The 25420-nt window shown below is 46.7% G+C and overlaps 1 protein-coding gene across 1 annotated transcript in view; it reads right to left on the reverse strand.

The window, feature by feature from the left end:
* Nucleotides 1-1010: 1010 nt before the first annotated feature.
* The window catches only part of VWA3A (von Willebrand factor A domain containing 3A), a 57984-nt gene continuing 33574 nt past the window's right edge, over nt 1011-25420 (reverse strand). Inside the window, exons 18-34 of the mRNA XM_008061771.2 lie at nt 21376-21450; nt 21033-21177; nt 19766-19961; nt 18319-18389; nt 15809-15961; nt 13707-13797; nt 12670-12780; nt 11665-11762; nt 10684-10821; nt 8786-8894; nt 7409-7553; nt 6480-6624; nt 5916-6067; nt 4451-4574; nt 2297-2394; nt 2047-2110; nt 1011-1925 (exon numbers count right to left, since the gene is read on the reverse strand). Of these exons, the coding sequence (XP_008059962.1) occupies nt 1884-1925; nt 2047-2110; nt 2297-2394; nt 4451-4574; nt 5916-6067; nt 6480-6624; nt 7409-7553; nt 8786-8894; nt 10684-10821; nt 11665-11762; nt 12670-12780; nt 13707-13797; nt 15809-15961; nt 18319-18389; nt 19766-19961; nt 21033-21177; nt 21376-21450 (1957 nt within the window). The 3' untranslated portion in view covers nt 1011-1883. The remainder of the gene's footprint in view (nt 1926-2046; nt 2111-2296; nt 2395-4450; nt 4575-5915; nt 6068-6479; nt 6625-7408; nt 7554-8785; nt 8895-10683; nt 10822-11664; nt 11763-12669; nt 12781-13706; nt 13798-15808; nt 15962-18318; nt 18390-19765; nt 19962-21032; nt 21178-21375; nt 21451-25420) is intronic.

The following is a 25420-nucleotide window of genomic DNA, read 5'->3' on the forward strand; positions in this document are numbered from 1 at the left end:
TCTCACAGTGTCACCCTGGCTGGAGGGCAGTGGCACACTCTCAGCCACTGCAGCCTCAACCTGCTGGATTCAGGTGATCCTTCCACCTCAGTCTTCCAAGTAGCTGGAACTACAGGCATATGCCACCACGCCTGGATAGTTTTTTGATTTATTGTAGAGATGGAGTCTCACCAAGTTGCCCAGGCTTGTTGGATCTTAAAGTAGGCATAAGTTTTACTTTAGTAGAAAGTGCCAAATCATTTTCCAAAGTGGTCAAATCAATTTACACTTCTCCACTCCTGCCCCTATCCTAGCAGTATATGAGTGTTTGAATTACTCCATATTTTGATATTGTCAGTCTTTTTTATTTGTAGCTATCCTAGTGAGCATATAGTGGTACTCACCGCAGTTTTAATTTGTGGTGTAGCACCTTTTCACGTACCTGTTGTCCATTTGTGCTTGAGTCTTTTGTTTATTTTTTAAAAACTAGAATGTTTATCTTTTTCTTATTGATTTGAAGTTCTTTATATATGGGGTGCCAAAAAATGTATACTCATTTTAAGAGATGTTATCTATGTATTACTTTTCTTTCTTTCTTTTTTTTTTTTTTTTTTGAGTTGGAGTCTCACTCTGTCGTCCAGACTGGAGTGCAGTGGCTGCTCCCGGCCACTGCAGCCTCGACCTGCTGGGCTCCAGCGATCCTTCCGCCTCAGCTATGTATTACTTTTCAAAGTTGAATTGAATTAAGCTAGCAATGTGTAGTATGGCACTCACTCAACTGTGCTTTACCATTTTCTTTGACTGTCCTGCCTGTCACATGGTGACACTAGCATTCATTTGATTAACACCATCTTTTGAGCGAACGTCATACTTAAAATGTGTATATATTTTTTTGGCATCCCAATAAATATGAATCTGAATATGAATCTTTTAATAAAGTCTTATCTCACCAAAAAGACACAGCGTGCGCGCGCACGCGCACACACACACACACACACACACACACACACCAATGATCACCAGTCATTTTGATCCTATTAATGAAATAAAAGCATTTTTTTAATTTTAGAAAATGACCCCAGATGACATAATGCATGACCCATTCGTTTCCTATGTATACAGTGGGGCTGGACCTGGAAGACCCAGCCTGATTTCACATGCTTGAGTAGAGCATTTGCTCTGGACTGGCCCCAGAGCAACCTTCAGTTCAGTTTGGTTGTGTAAGGTAGGAATGACGGGGAGGCTCAGTTGTTTTTTCTGCTCCCAGGAGAGGCTGACAGTGAAACTGCATTGGTCTTTGTGGAAAGACCAGGGTAGAAACAACCCATCTGATTGATTCGCAGAGTTGGGCTCCCGCAAGTCAGCTGGAAGCACACTGTTTGCCACGTGTCTGCCACGTGGGAAGTTCTGGGGACCCACGGATGGCTAGGACACCAGTCTCATCCTGAGGGAGCTCACAGTCAAGAAGAGTCAGATCAGTGAGCAAGGAATTACGCTATCGAGTGTTGAGTGCAATAGAGGTACAGTTGGTCAGGATGCTACTAGAGGAAGGAGGCTCCCAGCTCTGCCTGGAGGCTCCTTGCTCTAGATGAATCTCAGGGACATCTTTGCAGAGGAGCTGATGTCATTTGAGCTGTGCCTTGGATGAGCAAGAGTCACCAGACAGAGAACAGCAAGAAGCACCTTCTTGGCCAGGGGCTCAATGCAGGGCTTCCCAGAGAGTGACAATATCATGGCTGGAGTGTAGGGCATGTGGCGGGACAGGGCGGGAAAGTTAGGGTAGACCTGAGATGAGGCCCCACACAAAGAACAGAGCCTGTCCTTCCTTAGCTTCCAGAGAGTCCCGTTGCCTGGAATTGTGTTTCTTGCAGGTCATGGCCTTCCAAGTCATCCTGCCCTCAGGGTCAAGCTGTGCTCAGTGGGTGGTCCTTTGCAGGATGGCCTTTCTGTTTAGATAAATCACTATTTCTTCTCTGTCTCTGCAGTTACTACTGTCCACAAAATAAAGCATGCCCCCTGGCCCTTAGTGGACTCTCAAAAGATGAGGAGTCCACTCCTTGCCCTTACCTGAGAACACTTCTCTAAAACAGCGACCTTTGGTTCCACATTGTTTTTCTTCTGGAGTTGGCATCTGCTGGGCAGGAGATGAGAAGATGGTCTCCCTGGTGCCCAGATTTCTGGGCCTGGCAGGGAGAAGCAGGGCAGGAACTATCGGAGAAAGGGTGTCATAACTGGGGAGGGCCCTTCATGATGGGGCCCAGGGTCTGGGTGGGCTTCAGCTGCGAGGCAAGTGGGAGCAGCTGCTTGAAGGGCATACCTGAAGGACTGGGCCTGCCAGAGGAAGCCTCTGGCCTTGGTGATCTCCTGAGCTAGCTGTATTAAATCGTCTCCTTCAAACGGTGGCAACGGGGCATCCTTGAAAAGCGGAAATGAATGTGAAGTTTAGTCCACTAAATAACTGAATGGGACCCCAAAATGCAAAATCTCAGAACTTTAGAGCTGAATTAAGTGCAGCCTCCCACCCAGAACAGAAATCTGGGGGGCTTCAGCTTGCATATCTCCAGAGATGGGAAGCTCACCACCCATCAAGGCAGTCATTCTGCAAATGGGACACTTTGAAATAAGATGTTTGAGTGTCGGTGTAGGGAGAAGACGGTGGCAAAGCAAGATGGTCTCTGAACCTGAGTGAAGTTGGCACCTCTCTGGACCCAGTAGAACAGAAATGGTATATGCTTCATGTCTCACTGCTATCCAGTAAAATCTATTCAGTCTTTTATTTTTTCTAGTGAAATAGAGATTCACTGGCATACTTTTTTTTTAAATGTTAACTGATGAAATTCCAGAGCCTAGCCAGCTGAAGTTGTCCTTTCTCTCCAGGCAGTAGTAGCAGAGCAATCCCATTCTGCATGCAAAAACTATTCAAAGAATCCAACTTGATAAGGTATTAAACTGAAAACCTTCAATATATTGTCAGGTGTTTTCCTGTGTATTAAGGACACTTGTGGAGGATATTAATTACTTGTACCAACTTGTTCTGCTCTCTATTATGTATAATATTTATCACTAGAAGAGCTACTTGAATAAAGGAGTTATATAAGGTCATCCAGACTCAAAACTTATGCCATACCTTGTGAAAGTAACCTTTAGCCTCCAAAAAGAAATCTGGAATTCTGATTGGTTGTCTTACTTGATAATTTGTTGCCTAGAAATCATTGACAACATAGCACTTCTCTTTTTCTTTCTTTCTTTTCTTTTTTTAATGTTGGTTTGTTTGTAGAAACAGGATCTTGCTCTGCTGCCTAGGCTGGAGTGCAATGGAATAATCATAGCTCATGGTAACCTTGAACTTCTGGGATCAAAAAATCATCCTGCCTCAGCCTCCCTAGTAGCTAAGACGACAGGTGCGTGCCACCACACCTGGCTAATTTTTACATTTTTCTTTGTAAAGCTGAGGTCCCTCTATGTTGCCCAGGCTGGTCTCAAACTCCTGGGCTCAAATGATCTTCCCGCCTTAGCCTTCTGAAGTGCTAGAATTACAGGCATGAGCCACGATGCCTGGCCATAACATTGCATTTCTAAAAGGTATAAATATGTACAGAATTTTTCTACCAAACTGGAAGAAGATCATTGGAATCTATGACTTTACTAGATTTATTACTTAATAGATAACTTAGGACTTGACTAGATTTGTTGCTTAACGGATAATTTGAACTTGTGTTTCAATGAATTGAACACAGGAAGACAGAAATGTGCAAGAATGAAAGCACAGAGGTTAAGACCATGGGTGTCTTGGGCTCTGGTTTTACCACTACCTCTGACTTTAGGTGTATTTCTAACCTCAAGGACACTGTTTGTTCATCTTTTAAACGGGAATAATAATGGTCAACAGGGGATGGGTGCAGCGGCTCCTGCCTGTAATCCCAGCACTTTGGGAGGCTGAGGTGGGAGGATCACTTGAGGCCAGGAGTTTGAGACCAACCTGCGCAACATAGCAAGCCTTCGTCACTACAAAAAATGCAAAAATAAAAATAAAAATAAGCTGGGCATGGTGGCACATGCCTATAGCCCAGTTATTCGGGAGGCTGAGGCAGGAGGATCGGTTGAGTTTGAGGTTGCAGGGAGTCATGCTCATGCCACTGCACTCCAGCCTGGGCAACAGAGTAAAACCCTGTCAATAATAATAATAATGGTCAGGAAAATTCAAAGAGGAAATCCAGATAAGGCATGCTACCTTCACATAGTAAGTACTCAACAATGCAAACTGGTCTGACCATTATTAAAGAACACCCCCAAATATGCTTGTTTCCTAACAAGAGGAGACTTGGCCTTAAAGGACAGCAGCAGGTTTTAGTCAATACTTTGTCTTACCAGAGAAGCAGAGATCTTTCTAGTCAGAAGCAAAACCCCACACCTGTTGACCTTTTATTTAACCGCTTCGACAGACCTTAGGCTCAGTATCTCTGCAACCTACCCATTCCTTGATGAAGCCTCTGGTCAGCGGGCCGCAGATTTTGAAGAGCACATCCTCACCAACGGGGCAGTGATAGCGCCCTCCAGTGAAGGAAGCCAGCTTTCTCAGGAACTCAACCGCTGTTCTGGGGAGAGGAACAGAGGGCTGGGAGAGGCTGACTGCCAGGCAGGTTCCCCAGGACCTCCTCTTGTTGGGAAACTAGGTAGGTTCCTAGGCCCATGAAGTCTGTGGGGCCTGAGAGAAACTGGCCTGGCAATGGGCCATGGTTTACGCCACCAAGACCACCATCAACAAGTACACTTTCCAAGCCAGTTCACGACCAGCTGCTGTCCCTGCTGCTGGTTGAGTGAAGGGGATTACCCATATTTCCATGTAGCCTGGACTCCCTCTAAGTGCACGGCCAGCACACTCCAATCCCCATTCTTTTACTGGACTTCTATGTAGTGCCTACTATGTGTCAGCCTTGTAAGGGACACAAGTATGACATTTGCAGAGCTTATGGTTTGGGAAGAAATATGTCCCTGTGTAACCCATTTTGCTAATAATAGATTTTTTTCTGAAGGAGCTGAGTCTCTCTTGTCTAATGTATGTTCTTCTTTTTTTTTTGTAGAGACAGGATTCTTGATATGTTGCCCAGGCTGGTCTTGAACTCCTGAACTCAAGCTATCCTCTTGCCTTGGTCCCCCAAAGTGCTGGGATTACAGGTACGAGCCACCAAGCCTGGCCATAACATATGTTCTTCTATAGTGACTGTTTATAAAAGCAAATATAGTGGCCAGGTGCGGTGGCTTACACCTATAATCCCAACACTTTGGGAGGCCGAGGTGAAAGGATTGCCTGAGTTCAGGGGTTCGAGACCAGTCTAGGCAACATGGTGAGACCTCATCTCTACAATAAATAAATTTTTTTAAAAATTAGCTGGGCATGGTGGCGCAGGCTTGTAGTTTCAGCTACTTTGAAGGCTGAGGTGGAAGGATTGCCTGAACCCAGCAGGTCAACGCTGCAGTGGCTGTGAGCATGCCACTGCACTCCAGCCTGGGTGACCAAGTGAGACTTCAAGGCAAAAAAATCAAATTAAATTAAATTTTAAATAAACATAACAATGCTACATTCATCTGTTTTGTTTTCCTCTCTAGTTTTTCCCCCTAAATATTCACAAACATGTTCCCAAGAAAGATCAGGAGGGAGAATATGACATGACTGTGTCAATCAGTGCAAATGCATATCCAGGCTGGAGAATGTCAGATGACAGCCCTTCAGGATGTAGAGAGGGGCTTTACTCTCTGGTGTAATACCTGCCCAGTCTCTAGGAAAACAGTGCTCCTCCCAGTTTCTGACATATAGGACTAGGGCCCAGGAGGGACCAGTGTCTGAGTCCCCGGATTAAGGAAGGAGCTCAGACTTCCCCTTAGATGCATGGTCATGGGAAAAGAATGAAACTCAGGACCGACTCTTTCTTGCCCACCTGTCTGAGCCGTTCAAGGAAATGGCATGCACTTTCACATCTCTTTTCTCCCTGAGTCTTTGGACCTCATTTAGAACAAGGCTGCAGCTTGTGTCTGGCTTCCCGTCGGTCAGGAGGTACAATCCTTCCAGATTGTGAAAACTGAAAGCTTTCTGAAAAAGCACAGGAGAGTTGTCAGGCTCACTCAGAAGGGCAAAAACCTGTTGTTCCCTAGGAAAATGTATCTGACTGGTTGCTGCTGATTTCTCCAGTAAGACTGGAGTCACCCCTTTTGGCCCAAAACAGACCAAGGAAGCTGCTGAGGTTTAGGAGGAAGAGCATGGCCCACTTCCTAGCTGGTTAAACCCAAGCAAGTCACTTAACTTCTCTGAGCCTCTGTGCCTTCATCTAGAAAGTGAGAACATTGAGAATCCCTTTCTTACTGGGTTGTTGGGAAGATGAAATGAAGTAACACTTAGTAAATTCTGAAATGTCTTTTAGAAATCTGAAAGCATCATGCAATATCAGCACAGGGGATGATAGTGTTTGTTTTGCCCCAGGGTCAGGCGCAGAGGTGGAACTTGCCCGCAATGCCTGCAAGACCGAGGTGCTCCCCTGAGCCTGCAGGTGGGTCACCCATTGCATAGCCTCATGACATGCTGTATCTGTGGTCTCCACCAGAGTGTCCCGCCATGGCAGAAGGCCCTCTGCAAAGCTGAGCAGGTTAAAACTGGGTAGGAAGGAGGAGGTAGGGGGCAGAGAGTGGGGAAAGAGATTGGTTAGACCAGGCCAGTCTGTACTGAATTCAGGTGAAGTCACCTTTGTGAGGACCGCTGATGCGTATCACTGAAGACCCCTACAATGAGCCGCATGGCCCCTCAGGGAAAGGGCTGTGGGCCGCTGAGAATGAAAGGGCACATGCTGACAATTCAGGATGCAGTCAGAAATAGATTTAAATCCTAGCTCAGCCACTGACTGGCTATGGGATCCTGGGCAAATGACTTACCCTCTCTAAGTCCTAGCTTCCTTTTTTGAACACAAGGGATAATAATAGCAATACCTCATAGGCTCATTGTGAGGATTGATGAAATTATCCACATAAAGCACTTGGCACCCAGAAAGTGCTCGATAAATGTTTACTTTGATTAAGGCGAGAATGAGTCTTAGCCTAGAACCAGAGTTCCTTGCTGTCCTCTTAGTGTCAACCTTTCTGGATAGAGAAAACAAACAGTTTTTCCCACATAAAAATCAAATTCAGCTGAAAGCCACACTTCAAGGCCACATGATGGTTTCTCTGCTGTGCTCGCAATTGTCCCTAGGCCTGAGGTAGAATTCTAAAAATGGCTTTCCTTCTGTGGCACAGCAGAATACTGTGTTCCTTCGTGCTCAAGAGCTATTCAGAAGAGCATCTCAGAAGCCTCTAGGCCTGCTGACTGTGAGGAGGAAATGTGCTTGGCCAGGGACACCCCAGGAACTGCTCCTTGGATTTTCCTGGTGCCCACTCTGCCTCTTACCTGTCACAGTGCTTCCGCAGCTGTTCCCAAATCAGCAGAACCAGCTCTGTCTTCACCTGCTGCAGATAGGGGCCCATGGACCCTGATGTGTCCAGTAGGATGCATACTTTGCTCTCTAAAACGGTGCCAAACAGTCGGCGGCTTCCTGTTCCAAGTACGTGGGGGCAGAGGCAGGAAAGGAATAAGGGGTCCTGCCTCCTGGATGGTTTTCTTCAGTGTATCTATCAAGTGCAAAGTCTTACAACACCTGTTCCCTGCCTGATGGTTGATGTGATGTCACCCCACTGAGAGACAACCCTTCTGGTACTGTGAGAGGAGTCAAGTGGTTTGGGCTTCAGGAGATCAAGGTTCAGCTCTGGCTGTGTCTGTGATGACTTGCATAAGTGGTTATAACCTCCTGGGCTTGAGTTTCCTCATCTCTAAAATTAAGTGACTGGAATAAATCGTGTCCCAGTATTGTTTTAAAGTATCAGACAGTGTATGGGTGTGTGCCAGTGTGTGAGGTGAGAAGATTCATGCTACAAAAGAAGTAACAGAGTCGCTGGTCTTCACTCCCTTCCCCGTGGGGAGTGTGAACTGGGAACGAGGAGACTCACTCCCTCTTTGCCCCACTTCAGCCTCTGACCTGACAACCACACCTGGAGCTTGCAGCACCCCCAGAGGCTTTGGAAAGCAGCAGTCATTGTTATATCCCTGATCGGACTACACCAGGTCCTACGGCAGAGGATTGGACCTAATGAATTCACACAGGACCCTGAGTGGCCCACACGAGGCCACCTGCTGATCACTATATAGGATCCCTTTCCTCCTTTCTCCTGTTGTCCCAGGAACCCTCCAGGCTTCAAAGTCTAAATCCTGTCCGGCTCTAGCTTCCTGCCCTGGCCTCTTGGATGTTTCAGTCCATCTCTCAATACCCAGCCACCTGCCTCTGGGACGTGAGCCTGGCTCTCCTCAGCCAGCCCTGCCCATTTGCCTCTCCTGGAGGGTCCTTGGTACTCTTCGTAAAGAAGAACAGAGGGTTTCTGCTCAGTCAGGATGCCTCCCATCTCCACTCCCATGGGCCCAGTCAATACTAAAGTGAGCCCCCTGAGGGTGAGCCCCTCCTCACATGCATCAAACAAGACAGGAAGGCAGTCTTGCAGAGCAGGCCTGGACGGATGTGAGTTTCCCCCTGGGGCTCTTTAGCCCATGTTCCACCTCCCTATTGTCCAGCCACTTCCCTGACCTTCGAGCCCAGTTGTTAGGCTGTACTTGAATGATGCTCCTGGCCTGATCCTCTGAGCTGACAGCTTGTGAGGGCCTTGCTTCAGAAGGACTGACCCTGGGGTCTCTGGGGCTGACTTCCCACTTCCCCTCCAGGATGGTGGGCAGGCTCACCGGACAACAGCCACTGAAGCCTCTGGACATAGCGCCTCATCACCTTCTCCAGGCATGTGATGTACATGTCCATTTCCCTGGGCGTCCACCAAATGTGTCTCACCACTCCCTGGAACAAAGTGAATGCAGGCAAACACCTGCCCCATCAGTCATTTCTTCATATTCCATCACCTCCTAAAACAGTTTATCCTATTGTGGTTGGTTATCAATTCCTAAAATATCTGTTAAGCATATATATTTGTTTGTTTAAAAGCCCTTTTTTCTTTTATAAAACTAGTAAATTTATGGTTCTACAAAAGAGGAGAGAAATTAGGATGATGGTTTTGTGGCAAATGCAGCCACTGGAGTAATCAAAACCATAATATCTCTAAATTTTAAAATAGAAAACCCTTAACGGTAGGGTGGGAGGTTCATAAATTTCAAACTGAAAGATGACTTTGGATGGAGAGGGCACAGAATGCTAGAACGACCATAAGTTCCTCCAGTGGATAATTTTGAATTTTGTGGCTATTTTTAGTTTCCCTTACAAAAGGGCAAGGAGAGAAATGATTAGATTTTCATTTTGTATTAAATTTGCTTGTTTCAGTGTCAAAGCAATGAAAGAAAAATTTACCTCTACATTAGAAAATAGAGAAGAGAACCCCCTCACCTGCTGTCATAACCCCCGTTTGCGTCATCCTAACAGAACCATCATTAGTATTAGGGTACAGAGTTCTTACGGGTGAATTACTGCCCTGTGTTCTTAGCATTTGTTCTAATTCGCTCTCCAATGAGCTTGTTTAACGCTGGAGTGTGATCACATGCCCTCTGGGGGGTTGAATTTTCTTCCACCAGGGTTCTGCCTCTCCTATTTGCCAATGGAAGTCCCACTTTGGGAAAGCAGGATTCCTACAAGCAGGAATAGAAACCATGACACCATACCCTGCTCTCTGCCATTTGTGGCTGAGGAGAGGCAAGATTTGGGGGAGAACCAAAAAAAACCAAAAATTAGCCAGGCTCGGTGGCTCAGACTATAATCCCGCGCTTTGGGAGGCTGAGGTGAGTGGATTGCCTGAGCCCGCGGGTTCAAGACCCGCCCGGGCCAGTTGGTGAGCCCTCATCTCTACAACAAATCAAAAATCAGCCGGGCGTGGTAGAGCGCCTGTAGTTCTGGCTACCTGGAAGGCTGAGGCGGAAGGATCGCCGGAGCCCAGCAGGTCGAGGCTGTGGTGGCCGGGAGCAGCCACTACACTCCAGTCTGGGTGACAGAGTGAGACTCCAACTCCAAAAAAACAAAACAAAACAAAAAACACCCAAAAACTGTGGGCATAGTGGCTCATGCTTATAATCCCAGCACTTTGGAAGGCTAAGGCCAGAAGATTCCTTAAAGCCAGGAATTTGAGATCAGCCTGGACAACATAGCAAACTACATTTTTTTTTCAGTTGGGTCTTACTCTATTGCCCAGACTGTAGTGCAGTGGCACAATCACGACTCACCGCTGCCATGATCTCCTGGTCTCAGTCAATCCTTCCGTCTCAGCCTCCCAAGTAGTTAGGACTACAGGTGCACACTACTATACCTGGCTAATTTTTTGATTCTTTTGTAGAGAAGAGGTTTTGTTATGTTGCCTAGGCTGGTCTTAAACTTCTAGACTCAAGCGATCCTCCTGCCTAGGCCTCTCAAAGTGCTGGGATTACAGGCGTGAGTCACTGTGCCTGGCCATCTACAAAACATTTTTAAAAACTAGCTGTGTGGTGGCACACACCTCTAGTTCTGGCTACTCAGGAGACTGAGGTAGGAGGATCACTCGAGTCCAGGAGTTTGAGGCTGCAGTGAGCTATGACTGCACCACTGCACTCCAATCTGGGCGACAGAGCAAGATACTGTCTCAAAAAAGGGAGACAAAAACATAACTTACATGGATCTCGATGCTGGGTAGGACACTGCAGTATTTGGTTGATGCTGAACTCTGTCCTGACTTTTGATGAGTGCAGTTGGGACTGATGCATCTGGAGATCTCCAGCTTCAGCTTTTTCAGCCCATAATTTGCTATCCACTTTAGAATAAAGGAAAGAACAATTATCCTGGGTAATTCAGCTTAATTGAATTGTCTGAGTCATCTATTGAAACCTCATGATTGAAATTTGTCTCATGCTGAAATATAGGGTTCCTAGATCCTCACTGGACATCCTTCACATGCAGATTCCATCCCTGGCTCTGGTGGGGTGGGGAGAGTTATGCACGAGAAATATGGAGGGCAGGGAACAAAATCTGAGCACCTCTCAGTTCCTAGTCTAGTGGACATTGTTGCTTCCCCAACACCCATTTCAAGCCTTCTCCACAAAATGTGGGTGGAAAGCCCTGATTGGTTCAAAGTTTAGACTCTAAACCAATTAAAGTAATCTGTCTCCTTGTCACAATGAGAGTTACAAGAACCCACAGGTTCAAAGCAGTTAGAGTATGGCCCAAGCGGGACCAGACTTGGTTTTTATTGAATGGTTGTGGGAAGAAAGATGTTCTATTTTCCGGATATGAACAAGAAAGGGGATTTCTGTTGCTTGCAATCAAAAGGATCTGACACCACTAAGTACTTTACACAAAATGCACTTTAACTAGTCCTCACATCAATGTTATTAGATAGGTACACTTGTCTTCATTTTACAAACAAAGACATTGAGTGTAGCTAAGTGACTTGTCCAAGATCACTCAACTAGGAAGTGGCAGACCCAGATTTTAATTTTAGGTCTACTTAACCCTTATTCCATCTGCCACAGGAAGCAGTCATTCTTAGAGGGCTTATCCTCTTTTTCAAGTATGCCCACCCTCCTAGAAGTAATGGCTGATAGAAGGAGTTATTGTGTTGCCTAAGGAGCAGGTGCTGGTACAGATAACTTAATACCTCTTGGCTGGAGCAAACTGTATCCTTTCTGGGTAAGTCAATAGAAGAGCTAGTGCTTCTTACACTCCTTCCTTGAGGGTACTTCTTGTACACTGAGCCTAGGACAAATAGAGCACGTTCACTGCTATACTTTGGATATCTGAGCCCTCTAAACCTCCTGTTGAAACTTGATCCCTAATGTTGGAGGTGGGACTCAATAGGAGCTGCTGGGGTCATGGGGCAGAATAGATTAATGCCCTCCCTAGGGAGTGGGAAGGTGAGTGAGTTCTCACTCTTAATTCCCTCAAGAGTTGGTTGTTAAAAGAGGCTGGCTGTCTTGCTTCCTCTCTTGCCATGTGATCTCTGCATACACTGGCTTCCCTTTGCTTTCCACCACGAGTGGAACAGCTTGAGACCCCCCCTCAGAAATGTCCAATCTTGAGCCCTCAAGCCAACAGAATTATAAACCAATTATAAATCTCTTTTTTTTAAAAGAAATTGTCCAGTCTCAGATATTCCTTTATAGCAACACAAGTGGACTAAGACAGCCACCCTGTGTACCTCTCTCCATGACCCACCCTCTGCTCCCTTTCTTATGTCAAATTTTTTGTTAATTAAGTCAGTTGTAAAATTCCTTAAGTGCAATTTGCTGCGAGGTAGAAGAGGTGGGCTGCTGGGTGGATGGGGAAGGATGCTTGGGACCTCCCACCTAGCAATGAATTGTCCCTGGAATCTGTACCATTTCACAGCAGTCAATCAGGCTGGCCTAGGGGGATCATCTCCACCTCTTTCCCAGTCTGCCTCAGAGCTAAGGAAACTGTCCCTAGTGGATGCAGCCAAAGTGGCCAAGCACCATGGGAAGTCTCAGCTTCAATATTGACTTTTCTCACTCTCTAGCCAGTGCTAAGATTTGGCATGTAATTTCCCTGGGCTGGGAGAACTGGGTTGTTAGAGGGCAGGCTTGCTCCAGAGGAACTGACGCTCATGTCCTGGGACAACTGGACACCTACATAGTCTCCAACTTACCCACATTATTCCCTATCTCTGTGTAGAACAGTGAGAGAGATGTCTCTGCTTCCCTTGACGTGGTCTTCCTCCTCCGTTCTGTTGCTCCTTCTTTCCCTGGCTGGGCTGCAGCTAGAGGACATTTGGCTTGTTGGCTGGAGCAGTCTTGTGGGCTCACGTGATAGAGCTGTCCAAACTGGCTTAGAGACGTCTCCCATTCAGCTATACTCTATTCCAGGAAATGGAGTTCGAGATGGCTTTGGGGCACCTCTTGCCACCACTCCAGATCTTCTGGCCTCACCTGGATCAGTAATAGCTACGGCTACCATTTATCCAGTCCAGATATTTCCCAGGCATGGTGCTCAGTGCTTTGCATTCCCTGTCTCATTTCATCCTCACAGACCCAAGTTTACAGGTAAGTAGGACTCCATTACTAAGAAGCACAGCAATGAGATACCCGCCCACACATGTTTATCACAGCACTATTCACAATGGCAAAAACATGGAACCAACCGTGCTGCCCATTGAAACTGGACTCATAAGTGGACATGACATCAATAAGGGTATCTGATCTCAAACCAGGCAAAGTGAGGACCAAATGGAGGCCCAAACTTTACCTGCATTATGTCCACATCTTTAAAATATGTATGTATAAAGAAGTACAGCAACGATTCCACTCTGGTCTTGCTGACTCCAGAACTCTGCTCTGAGCCACTCTGCCATATCTTTGACATTAGAAATAAGATGCATGGTCTAAGACTCTATGAGCTGAGTACTTTCATAAGAATCATGATGGCCTATTGTGACTAGCGGCACATTACCCTTACCTCCTGATCCTGAATTCCTTCATCAGTAAAATGGGCAACTGAGAGAGTGGTAGAGGACCTGTTGCACAGGATTGGTTGTCATGGGCTTTAAATAGGACAATCTTAGCAGATAGGCTGGCACGTGATCAAGACTCTCGATTATTGATCATTTTAGCTAGTATCACTATTAATCCATGCATCAGCCATGCCACTGCTGTCCCTCCACCCTGCCTGATGACAGCCAAGCCTTACCTGGTGAGATGCCCGTTCTGCCGCTGCGTAGACGCCATTTTAGAGCTTTCAAGGTGGGGCTCTTCTCTCTGTCAGGGTCATCTTTAACATTCTAGAAAACAGGTTGTCTTTCCTATCAGAGGCCCGTTCTCTGTGGCGGGCAGTACCCCAGTCACCCCAACCTCAATCTGTCCATCAAGAATTTTTTTGTTTTTTTGAGTTGGAGTCTCACTCTGTCACCCAGACTGGAGTGCAATGGCCGCTCCCGGCCACCGCAACCTCGACCTGCTGGGCTCCGGCGATCCTTCCGCCTCAGCCTTCCAAGTAGCTGGAACTACAGGCGCGCGCTACCACGCCCGGCTAATTTTTGATTTATTATAGAGATGAGGTCTCGTCAAGTTGCCCAGGCAGGTCTCGAATCTGCAGGCTTAGGCAATCCACTCACCTCGGCCTCCCAAAGTGCTGGGATTACAGGCTGAGCCACCAAGCCCGGCCTCATTAAGAATTTTTGTAGAGAGGAGCCTAAGGGAATGGATTTGGCCCATCTCCTGCAGCAGATTCAGAGGGGCTCTGGGTTTTGAGGTGAAAAAGTGTTTGTGTGTGTGTGTGTGTGTGTGTGTGTGTGTGTGTGTGTGTGTGTGTTGTGGTGAGAGAGCGAGAGAGTGTGCTAAGACTTGCTAGAATTTTCTTCACCAGTTGTCTGCCCCTCTTCCTACTGGACTGGGATGTCTGGACCTCCAGCATGACTATTCAGGTAACTTCTGTGCCCTATTGGGCACCTCAGTTTTGAGGGAGGAGTTTCTTCATTACCAAGCACAACTGGAGTGTGGTGATTGTTCAACAAAGTCACCAGGGTCCCATGCCAACTAAGGAGGCCTCTGGGTGATCTGCTGCGATGAAGGCCTGAACGTTGCCACTCCAGGGAGCCCCCAACCTGGCTTTAGGAGGACCTGCTAGAGGCCACGGCATGGCCTCAGCCTCCTCACACTGAATCAGCTCAGGAACCACTGAAGGCCCAAGAGGCAGACCCTGAGATTCCAGGGCTTCACCTCAGAATTTGGGAAGGCAGGAGAGGGTGATATGCCTGGGCTGGTTCCAGAAACTTGGTGGAGTTCTCTGAACTCTTTGCCTGGGAATAAGTCACGTACTGTCTGGGATGGATTTCCTCATTTTGAAAATGTGCTGTGTTCACAAGGGTCTGTCAGTCAGTGAAACGCTGAAGAGCTCACAGGTTTCCTTGTCCCTTCTGTTCATAAGCACAGTTGAGTCTGGGTATTCCCTCAGAGGCCCCTTCTGACTGCTAAGGTTGAGTGGGCATTTTATTTTGAGTTGTGATCTCACTCTGTTGCCCAGGAGGCTGAGATGGAAGGATCGCCTGAGCCCACGAAGTTGAGGCTGTGGTCATGGCACAATCACAGCTCACAGCAGGCTCCAACTTCTGGGCTCAAGTGATTCTCCTGCCTCAGTTTCCTGAGTAGCTGAGACTACAGGCGTGCACCACCACACTCAGCTAATTTTTTAAATTTTTTGTGGAGACGAGGTCTTGCTCTATTGCCTAGGTTGGTCTTTTGAACTCCTGGATGGAAGTGATCCTCCTGTCTCGGCCTCCCAAAGTACTGGGGTTATAAGCACTGTGCCTGGCCTGGGTGGGAACTTGATGCAGGACAGATTTGAGGACAGGCTGTGAATGAGGATAAGCCCCTAGTAGGCACAGGCCCACCCTCAGGCCCCTGTCAGGCTCTTAGGGACCCAGGCTCCTTAGAGACCCAAATTCCTTTGCCCTGAGATCCCCTCCAGGATAAGCCATCAGATGTAATGGTGGGTGCCAATTTCATGGGGTCCTCAGTACCAGCTTAGAGAGCAGAGCTGGGCTAGGCAGGCAGAACCAAAGGTAGAGTGGGGAGACCAGAGGAGCCCCCCAGAGCTGACAGGCAGGCTCCCCAGAGGAATTATTTTTCCTGAAGGATAGGGTGAGAGGCACCCATGGTCCATTCACCACTGAAGACTCTGCCCCCACCCCTGGGGCCTAGGGACCTGGGCCCAGTCACTTTAAGATCTAGGAAAGACCAGGAGACAAACTGGAAACAAAATCTTCTGTGTGTTATTAGGAAGGAGAGTCAAACCATTCTGGCCATGGATGGGGCTGTGGGCTTGGGACAGCAGAGTTTCTTGGGCTGGCTTCTTTGCTGAAGCATCTTTGGCTTTTCTTTTGAGAGGGCTGCATTTTCCAGTTCTTTTCTCGAATGGTTCTTCAGGGAGGCCACGAGTAAGGCACACTGCAATGGGCATTGGGAGGTTTAGTGGCACTCCAGCCACTGTGGATGAACAGACAGACATGGACACACACACACACACACACACACACACACACACACACACACACACACACACACCAGGAAGGACAGTGTCCACTGGAGCCCCTGGCATCTCCTGGACTGAGTACTGTGGATCAATCCTAACAACAACAATAAGTACCAGGGATGGAGAGCCAGGGATGCACCAGGTACTGGGCTAGCTAAAGGGAACCCTCATGCCAACACGTCATGCCAACTAAGCTGATAGGGTAGGTGCTGTCTTATTAACCCCATTTTACAGATGAGGAAACCAAAGCTCTGTGAGTTTAAGGTTCTTGTCCAAGACCACACTACTAGCGTGTAGGGAAGCTTCCATTCAAACCCAGGAGAGTTTGGTTCCTAAGCCAGTGCTCCTTCCACCACTAGGCACGAGGTCTCCACATGGGCTGGCCAGCTCAGTGTGTTCCAGGGCTCACTCCAGATGCTGACACAATAGTGGTGTAATACTCGGTTCCTTTTGCCTACAATTTTCTCAACTGCCCAACTGGTTCTCCAGTCATTAGTCTCAATCAGAGCACTAAGAGACACCATTCAAATGTAAATAAGCATCCTATGGAAGGGTGGATTAAGCCACTATTGCCTATTAATATCTTGTGCATGAGTTTATCAGAAGAGGAAATGAAGCTGATGTGCACCTGAGGAGAAAGGGTCTTTAAAAGCACTAAAGGGACCAGGCATGATGGCTCATGTCTATAATCTCAGCACTTTGGAAGGCCGAGGGAGGAATCCTGCTTGAGGCCAGGAGTTTGAGATCAGCCTGGACAGCATTGTGAGAGCCTGTCTCCACACACACACACAAAAAGCATTTTATTTGCCGGGCTCGGTGGCTCAGCCTGTAATCCCGCGCCTTTGGGAGGCTGAGGTGAGTGGATTGCCTGAGCCCGCGGGTTCGAGACCCGCCTGGGCAGCGAGACCTCATCTCTACAATAAATCAAAAAATCAGCCAGGCACGGTAGCGTGCGCCTGTAATTCCGGCTACTCGGAAGGCTGAGGCGGAAGGATCGCCGGAGCCCAGCAGGTCGAGGCTGCGGTGGCCGGGAGCATGCCACTGCACTCCAGTCTGGGCGACAGAGTGAGACTCCAACTCAAAAAAAAAAAAAGCATTTTATTTATTTATTTGGAGTCACACTCTCACTCTGTCACCCAGGCTGGAGTGCCATGGCACTATTACAGCTGACCACAGCCTTGACTTCCTGGGCTCAGGCAATCCTTCCCCTCAACCTCCTAAGTAACTGGGACTACAGGCACGTACCATTGTGCCCAGCTAATCTTTAAATATTTCTGTAGAGATGAGGGCTTGCTATGTTGTCCAGGTTGATCTTGAACTCCTGGGCTCAAGCACCCTCCCACCTCAGCTTTCCAAAGTGCTGGGATTACAGGTGAGAGCCACCAGGCCAAGCCTATTAAAAAATATATTTTTTAATAGCAGGGTGTAGAATTTTAAAAAATTAGCAGAACGTGGAACCCCCAGGACCCATGAATGTGATCTTACTTGGAAATGGGGTCTTTGCAGATCTAAGATGTAAGTTAGGATGAAGTCATACTAGAGTAGGGTGCACCCTTACTTATAACTGTTATCCTTGTAAGAGGAGAAGAGATATAAACACACACACAGGGAAGACAGAGGCACAGACTGGAGTTATGCTGCTGTAAGTCAAGGAATGCCAGTGACAAGGACTCCTTCTTTGACAGAACTTGAGTCATGCTCATCTGAACCTCAACCTAGGCCTACTGAACCCAGTGCTGGCAAAGAATCACTAAGTCAGTTTAGTGCAACCTCCCCATCCTTGATATCCAAGCAAGTTCTTCATCTCCCATCCTTGATATCTAGGTCCTTGGTCTCTCTTTAGCAGCAATCCCCCTTCTCATGAGAGCTAATTAAGTTATCGTAGTAATTTTCCATTTCCTGACTCTGCTATGAATCCCCAACTATCTTTGCTATGATCCGGAATTTAGTTCAGTTGCTCTCTTTTATTAGAACAGTCTTCAATAAAGTCTTCCTTGCCATTTTAAAAGAGCAGCCAGTGCAATTAAAAACAAACAAAAAACACCAGGCACCACGAAAATCTAGGAACAGGCAGGGAAGAATTCTATTCTACCCAGAGCCTTCAGAAGAAGCACGACCCTTCTGACACATTGATATCAGACTTCTAGCCTCTGGAAGGGTGTGAGAATAAATTACTATTGTCATAACCACCCAATGTGTTAACCTGCTATGGCAACCCCAGGAGGTGAATATAGAAACCAGTGTAGTCACCTGGCCCATGTCCGAGGCATACCTTTTGGGAGTAGTTGAAAGCCTTTTCCATCTCGGATTTGATGGTGTTGATGTCATCGCTCTCATAAATGCCTGGAAACAAAGCACATGCGGAACGGGGTGTGACCCTGGCAAGTGTCCACATCTGGATGCATGAAGGACAAGTGTAGGTGACTTGAGCTGAGGTAGTGAAGGGGATAGGCATCAACAGTGGGTCTGGGGCTCACCTATAAGAAAAGTAGGTTAGGTGCAGATGTTCCTCTGAAATCTGAATCACTTTTGGTCTCAAGCATTTTGGATAAGGTATACTCATCCTATGTACATACACTGTTTAGAACTGCCTGGCATATAATAGCTGTTCTATAAGTGTTTGCTATTATTAGTGAGAATCACCAATGGTAACTTAAAAGAGCATGCTGCCCAGTGCTTTTCATAAAAGAAAGAGCTGGGAAACAGGACCCCACAGTTCTAGACATGAACTTTGTAACCACATCTGGGAGTCACTTTTTCATCTGTGAGTCAGGGATGCTGGAGTGCAACAGTATGCCTCAGCTTCAATCACGCTCGTTTCACTGTCATGGTTTCTGCCTTGTCTGCATGCCACCTGAACCATTATTCACATATATATTTTTAAGTCATTCATTTTTTGTCTACTTTAAAGTATATTTAAAACAGAAAAATGTATGTCAGTGCTGACCATAGAAAGCCAGCATTTTTCTAATATATGTTAGAATAAGCATGTAACTATCACAAATTTTTTTAAAATGTTGCTTCGTGAACCATTTACAACCATCTTTCCAGTCACCTGCTGTGGACTTACTATCCAGTGGGAAACATTGATCTAAGAGAACTTTAGGGTACCTTCCTGGCTGTCATTTTAAAATACTTCGAAAGTTTTATTTTTAAAAAAACTTTAAAAATATTGTAGTAGAATATACATAACATAAAATTTACTATTTTAATCATTTTTGTTTTGTTTTGTTTTGAGTCAGGGTCTCACTCTGTTGCCCAGGCTGGAGTGCAGTGGCATGATCATGGCTCACCAGAGCCTCAACCTCCTATCCTAGGCTCTGGTGATCTTTCTGCCTCAGTCTACTGGGTAGCTAGGGCCACAGATGTGCACCATCACACCTGGTTAATTTTTTCGAACTTTTGTAGAGACGTTGTCTAAGCTAGTCTCAAACTCCTGGACTCAAGCATTCCTCCTGCCTCGGCCTTCCAAAGTGTTGGGATTATAGGCATGAGCCATCTTAGCCTATTTTAATCATTTTAAAGTATATATTCAGTAGTATTAAGTACATTCACATTGTTGTGCAACCATCACTACTACCCATCTCCAAAAAACAATAGGTTTACATTTTAAAAATGCCACTTTTCTGGAATACATCTACGACATAAGAGAGCGATATTGGTGCTGAGACAACAGTCTGGACATAAAGAGGTGAAGGGACCTGGCAACACTCACACACCTGTGTCTCCAAACCAATGGAAGCGGCCACCAGCAGCCCGTGTGACCTCCCTGTAGGCAGCGGCTGTGTCCGTGCGACTGGCATAGCAGGCAGGGGGTGTGGTGTCCATCTGTGGCTCACCCACGTAGAAGAGACACACATGCAGTTGGAGGTCGCAGCCCCCACAGGCCTCGGCCATGTAGGCACTGAGCATGGGCTGCGGGGGGAGAGAAGGCAGGAAGGGGCACAGCTGAGGACCTTGAAGTGACTGGACTCTGGTCTGTCCAGCCTAATTATCTTTCTGGAGGGCCTACTGTGTGCCTGGTACTTGGCACCAGAGATAGAAAGAGGTGAGCCTGGGTCCCAATTTCAACATCTTAATTGAGTGTAGCTGGGGAGCTGGACCCAAGAGCCTGTTTAAACCAACTGTGGTCTTAGACCAGCAGCATCTGACATTTCCTGGGAGCCTGTTAGAAATGCAAACTCTCAGGTCCCACCCTGGAATTGCTGCACCAGGATCTGCACTGTTTTTTTTCTTTTTTGAGTTAAGGTCTCACTCTGTCACTCGGCCTGGAGTGCAGTGGCATGATCCCGGCTCACCATAGCCTGACCTCCTGGGTTCAGGGGATCCTTCTGTTCTAACCTCCCAAGTAGCTGGGACTACAGGCACACACCACAACGCTCAGTTAATTTAAAAAATTTTTTTGTGGTAATGAGGTCTCGCTATGTTGCCCAGGCTGGTCTCAAACTCCTGGGCTCAAGCGACCCACCCTTGTGAGGTTTCTCCCAAAGTGCTGGGATTATAGGCATGAGCCACCATGTCTGGTCAGGATCTGCTTTTTTTTTTTTTGAGTTGGTGTCTCATGCCGTTGTCCAGGCTGGAGTGCAGTGGCACGTTCATGGCCACCCCAGAGTTGACCTGCTGGGCTCCTGCGATCTTTCCGTCTCAGCCTTCCAAGTAGCCAGAACTACAGGCGCACGTTACCATGCCCGGCTAATTTTTTAAAAATTTATTGTAGAGACAAGGTCTCGCCAATTTGCTCGGGCTGGTCTCCAACCAGCAGGTTCAGACAATCCACGTGCCTTGGCCTCTCAAAGGGCTGGAATTATAGGCTGAGACACCGAGCCCAGCCAGGGTCTGCATTTTAACAGCATCCCCAGGTGCTAGTCTGCACATTGAAGTCTGGTTTAGAGGATCACACTGGAGAAACAGTCATGGAGCATCCACCTGGAGGAAGATGGATAGAGTCACGAAGAATAATGGACGTCCAGGATGCGGCCTACCTACCGTGTCCTGGTCAGGAATGCCCCCCGTGAAGAGGTAGATGCCCTGCGACTGGTGTTTGTCTTTGTCCTTGAAGTCCACTTCCACAGCCTTCCGCAGGGCACTGAGGACGTTTCTGCTGCCCTGACACCGCAGGCTCAGGGCCCACCTGGGGAGGCAGGGGCAGCAATGCTGAGGGAAGCCCCCTCCCAGAGCAGGAGGGCAGTGAACAAAAGGCAGCTGTTTCTGTGGCTGTTCAAGGGTAGAAACTCTAGACAGCAGCTTCCTGGTGGAGAGGGGGATGGAGAAAAAACTCTCCCAGGCTTCCCTCAGACACAGCAGTGGGAAGTCTCCACCTGTCACCTACCGCCAGGCACTCTGTAAATTGTCGTGGGTCACGGGAACCATCTCAGGCCTCCAGCTTTCAATTGTGCTTCCAAACCTTTGAAGATGCAAAGAGGGCGTGTTCTTAGGCAGGGGGTATGTTCACGCTGCAGTTCAGCTCTTTGGGTGCCCCAGGCTTTAAAGTGAGCCAAATTCTAATGACACCCCCAAAATCTTAGCCACGAGGTTTCCTTGCTGGTCATGACACGACCCAGCATATTTCAGCTGAGACACAGAGCAAAGGCCAGCTTTGGTCAGCTTTTTTTCTGAAACATTGAGCTACAGTATGTTGCCCCCCTTTTAAACTCCCTTAGCATGGCTTCCCCTAACAGTACGTTTCCCTTTTCTATCCATACTATAGTTCTATTTTTTAAAAAACTATACATTGGCTGGGCGTGGTGGTGTGCGCTTATACTTAGATACTCGGAGGCTGAGGTAGGAGGATCACTTGAACCCAGAAATTTGAGATTACCTTGAGCTATGATTGTGCACTCCATCCAGGGTGACAGAGCGAGTCCTTGTCTCTAAAACAAAATTAATTAATTTAAAAAAAAAACAGGCCAGATGCAGTGGCTCATGCCTATAATCCCAGCACTTTGAGAGACTGAGGCAAGAGGATTGCTCGAGACCAGGAGTTTGAGACCAGCCTAGGCAACACAGCCAGACCTCATCTCTACAAAAAAAATACACAAAATTAGCCAGGCATGGTGGCACATGCCTATAGCCTAAGCTACTTGGGAGGCTGAGGTGGAAGGATCACCTGAGCCTAGGAGGTCGCGGATATGGTGAGCCATGTTGGTGTTACTGCACCCCAGCTTGGGTGTCAGAGTAAGCCTCCAACTCAAAAAAAGAAAAAAAGCACATCATCTCATTTCCCCATAAGACAGAATTTAAGATTCTTTGAAAAGAGGATTTATCCCTTTTATCAAGAAGAAGGTGTCCCCTTCTCTAGTTCAAGATGAATTCCTTCCCCTGGGCCCTTGACCTCATCAGCATCAATCTCTCCTGAGACTCTGCCCTACAGTTCCCCCCCACATCCACACATTCCCAACTTCTCTCCACTTCCATCGCCCCCTCGCCTCTCTACAGGTTTCAGCCTCTCCATCCTTGTCAATAACTTCCTCCTTCCCCTGGGAAGCTACTTTACCAGCAGCTTCTCTCACTTTCCTCTTCTCCCTTGATGAATAAGCTCCCTGGGAAAACAGTGTACCATGCTACCCCCTCCCCCAGCCCACTGTAGCCAAGCATCCACCCTGGGAGGTTTCCTGGCCAATGTTAACACTGACCTCTGTTCCCCCTCCGGTGGAAATATCCCTATTGTAGTTGAATAATACGTCCTCTATTGTTGTTGAATAAAAACTCCAACAACAAACAGAAAGTGAAAATTCCTCCAGTTTTATTCCTCTCCTCCCCCAGTTTCTGTTAACTCTGTACCCTATATTCTCTTGAGTTTAAAAAACAATTCATAGGTAAATACTCATTTACAGAAATTGAATTATACAATATGCACTATTGATAACCTGCTTATTTCTATCTCTTTGGACTTACGGAAGACATTTTCTATACACACAGTCACATGAATCTCCTTCATTCTTTTGAATGGCTGCATAATATTCTGCTGTCAGGATTACTTCACCAATGTGCTTTTAATGGTCATTCCATTTATTTTCAGTTTTATCCTCTGTCATAACTCTGCATGGAACATCCCTATTGAGTTATTTTTGCACACTCATCCTGGTATTTCCTTAGGATGATTTATAAAGGTTGTTTCTTTAAAAAATTTTGAGACAAGTGTCTTTTAGAAACAGGGTCTTACTATGCTGCCCAGGCTGGAGGACAGTGGCTATTCACAGACATGACCTCCTGATCCTACTGCTTCAGCCTCCTAAGTAGCTGGGACTACAGGGCATGCAACACCAAACTTCATAAAGATTTAATTGAAGGGACAAAATATATGTACACTTAGAATGGCACAGTGGCTCATGCCTAAATTCCTAGCTACTTGGAAGGCTGAGGCAGGAGGCTCACTTGAGCTCAGGAATTTGAGGCCAACCTGGGCAACATAGTGAGACCCTGTTTCTAAAAGATAAAAGAATATACATTTAAAAAAATTTAATACAGAGAGCTATACCCAATTATACTCCCACCAACAGTTTCCTAGAGCACCCTTTTCCTCATATCACCAGCACTAGGTGTTATCAATCTTTTAACTCCTTGCCAATCTGAATTGCAAAAAAACCCCCAAAACTTCTTTTTTCATATCAGTGAGCTCTATCACCAAATGCAATGAATTTCTTCATTCTTCCCCTTTCTTCTTTGCTTCTGCAGAATCTGACTGTTTCTCTTTAAAACTCTCTTCCCTTTGGTATCACAACACCATTTTCTCCTCGTTGTCCTGCTACCTCTGGTGGCTCCTTTCCTGTGTTTCTTTGGTGGTTTCTCTTCCTTTGCCACCCTCTAAATACTGGTGTCTCCCAGGTGCTGTCTTCTGTTGTCTTATCTCTTCCCTTCACATCTCCACAGGTGCAATTCATGTAGTGCCATTTTTCCAATCATATAACCAAAATGCTGATGGCTCTAAACCCTTATTTCTTGGCCAGAACTCCTCACTGGAGCCCCTGAGAGGGTATCTCCTTTTGAGGGATCTCCAAACTCTTGAGAATCTCCAACTCTACATGTTTAAAACCATCTTTCCCTTCAAGGATCTGCTCTCCTTGGGACATCATCCTCTCTTCACCATTCTCTCATCCTTGACAGCCAGAGGCTACATCCTGTAGATTCCAGCTACCTGACACCTCTCTCAAGCATTCCTTTTTTCCATTCCCACAGCCTTGGCTCAAGCCTACTCAACAACAGGGCAGACTCTCGCAGACATCAAACTGGTCTCCTTTCCTCCAGTATGACAGCCCTTTAATTCATCCTTGTCATCACTGCTGGAGCACTGGAATATGTAAACCTGATCATATTATTATTACCTTGCTTAAAATCCTTCAACGCCTACATAGCCCATAGTATAGGAAACTCCTGAGCACAGTCTCTATAAATTGCCACCAACTGGTATTTCTGTCATACGTAATCTATCTCTCTCACCCCCGTATCCATATTGAACTACCTGATGGTCCCCCGAAGTTCCATCCTCCCTTACACCTCTGTGCCTCTGCTCATACTGTCCCCTCTCCCTGAGTGTCTTTTCTCCCCATTGCTCCCCCATTCCCAGATGTTAGATAAACACCTACTCATCTGTCAAGACTCAGTTAAAGGGGCACTTCCTCCATGAAGATTTCCTGACATACTCTACCCAGGTGGAGGGGACTGATCCTGCCATTGATACATCACAGTCCCATATCCTATCTTTATGTATTTCTATAGAAAACACTCAATAACAATTATTTTTTAACATGTCCATTTCCCACTTAGTAGTAGGCTATAAGTCCCTTGAGGTCAGGTATTATGTGTATTCATGTCTATATCCCCAGTGCCTGGCACCGTGACTGGTACATGGCAGGTTGTTGATGAAACTAACTTGGTTGGATGAATGAATGGATAGACAAATGAACAAAATGTATTACCTAAAATGTTTCTCTAAACATTTTTTTCTGTAAAATTTATTAGACTCTGGTACAGAATACTATCTAATATTAACTACTGATATAATCAATTTAGAAAATGTCCTATTTGGTGTGAGATTATGTAAAAAATGTATACTTCAAGTGGATTCCTTTTCTCTATGTCTTCCCTAATTAGTTAAAATGGTATGAAATTTTAAAAACTGGCCAGGCATGATGGTTCATACCTATAATCCCAGCACTTTGGGAGGCCGAGGTGAGAGAATTGCCTGAGCCCACAGGTTCGAAACCAGCCTGGGCAATTGGTGAAACCTCATCTCTACAATAAATCAAAAAATTAGCTGGGAACGGTGGCGTGTGCCTGTAATTCCGGCTACTTGTAAAGCTGAGGCAGATGGATGACCTGAGCCCAGCAGGTTGAAGCCGCAGTAGCCGTGAACATGCCACTGCACTCCAGCCTGG

This window comes from Carlito syrichta, unplaced genomic scaffold, assembly GCF_000164805.1.
Source record: "Carlito syrichta isolate Samal-C Ts95f unplaced genomic scaffold, Tarsius_syrichta-2.0.1 Scaffold305573, whole genome shotgun sequence".
Classification (NCBI taxonomy): Eukaryota; Metazoa; Chordata; class Mammalia; order Primates; family Tarsiidae; genus Carlito; species Carlito syrichta.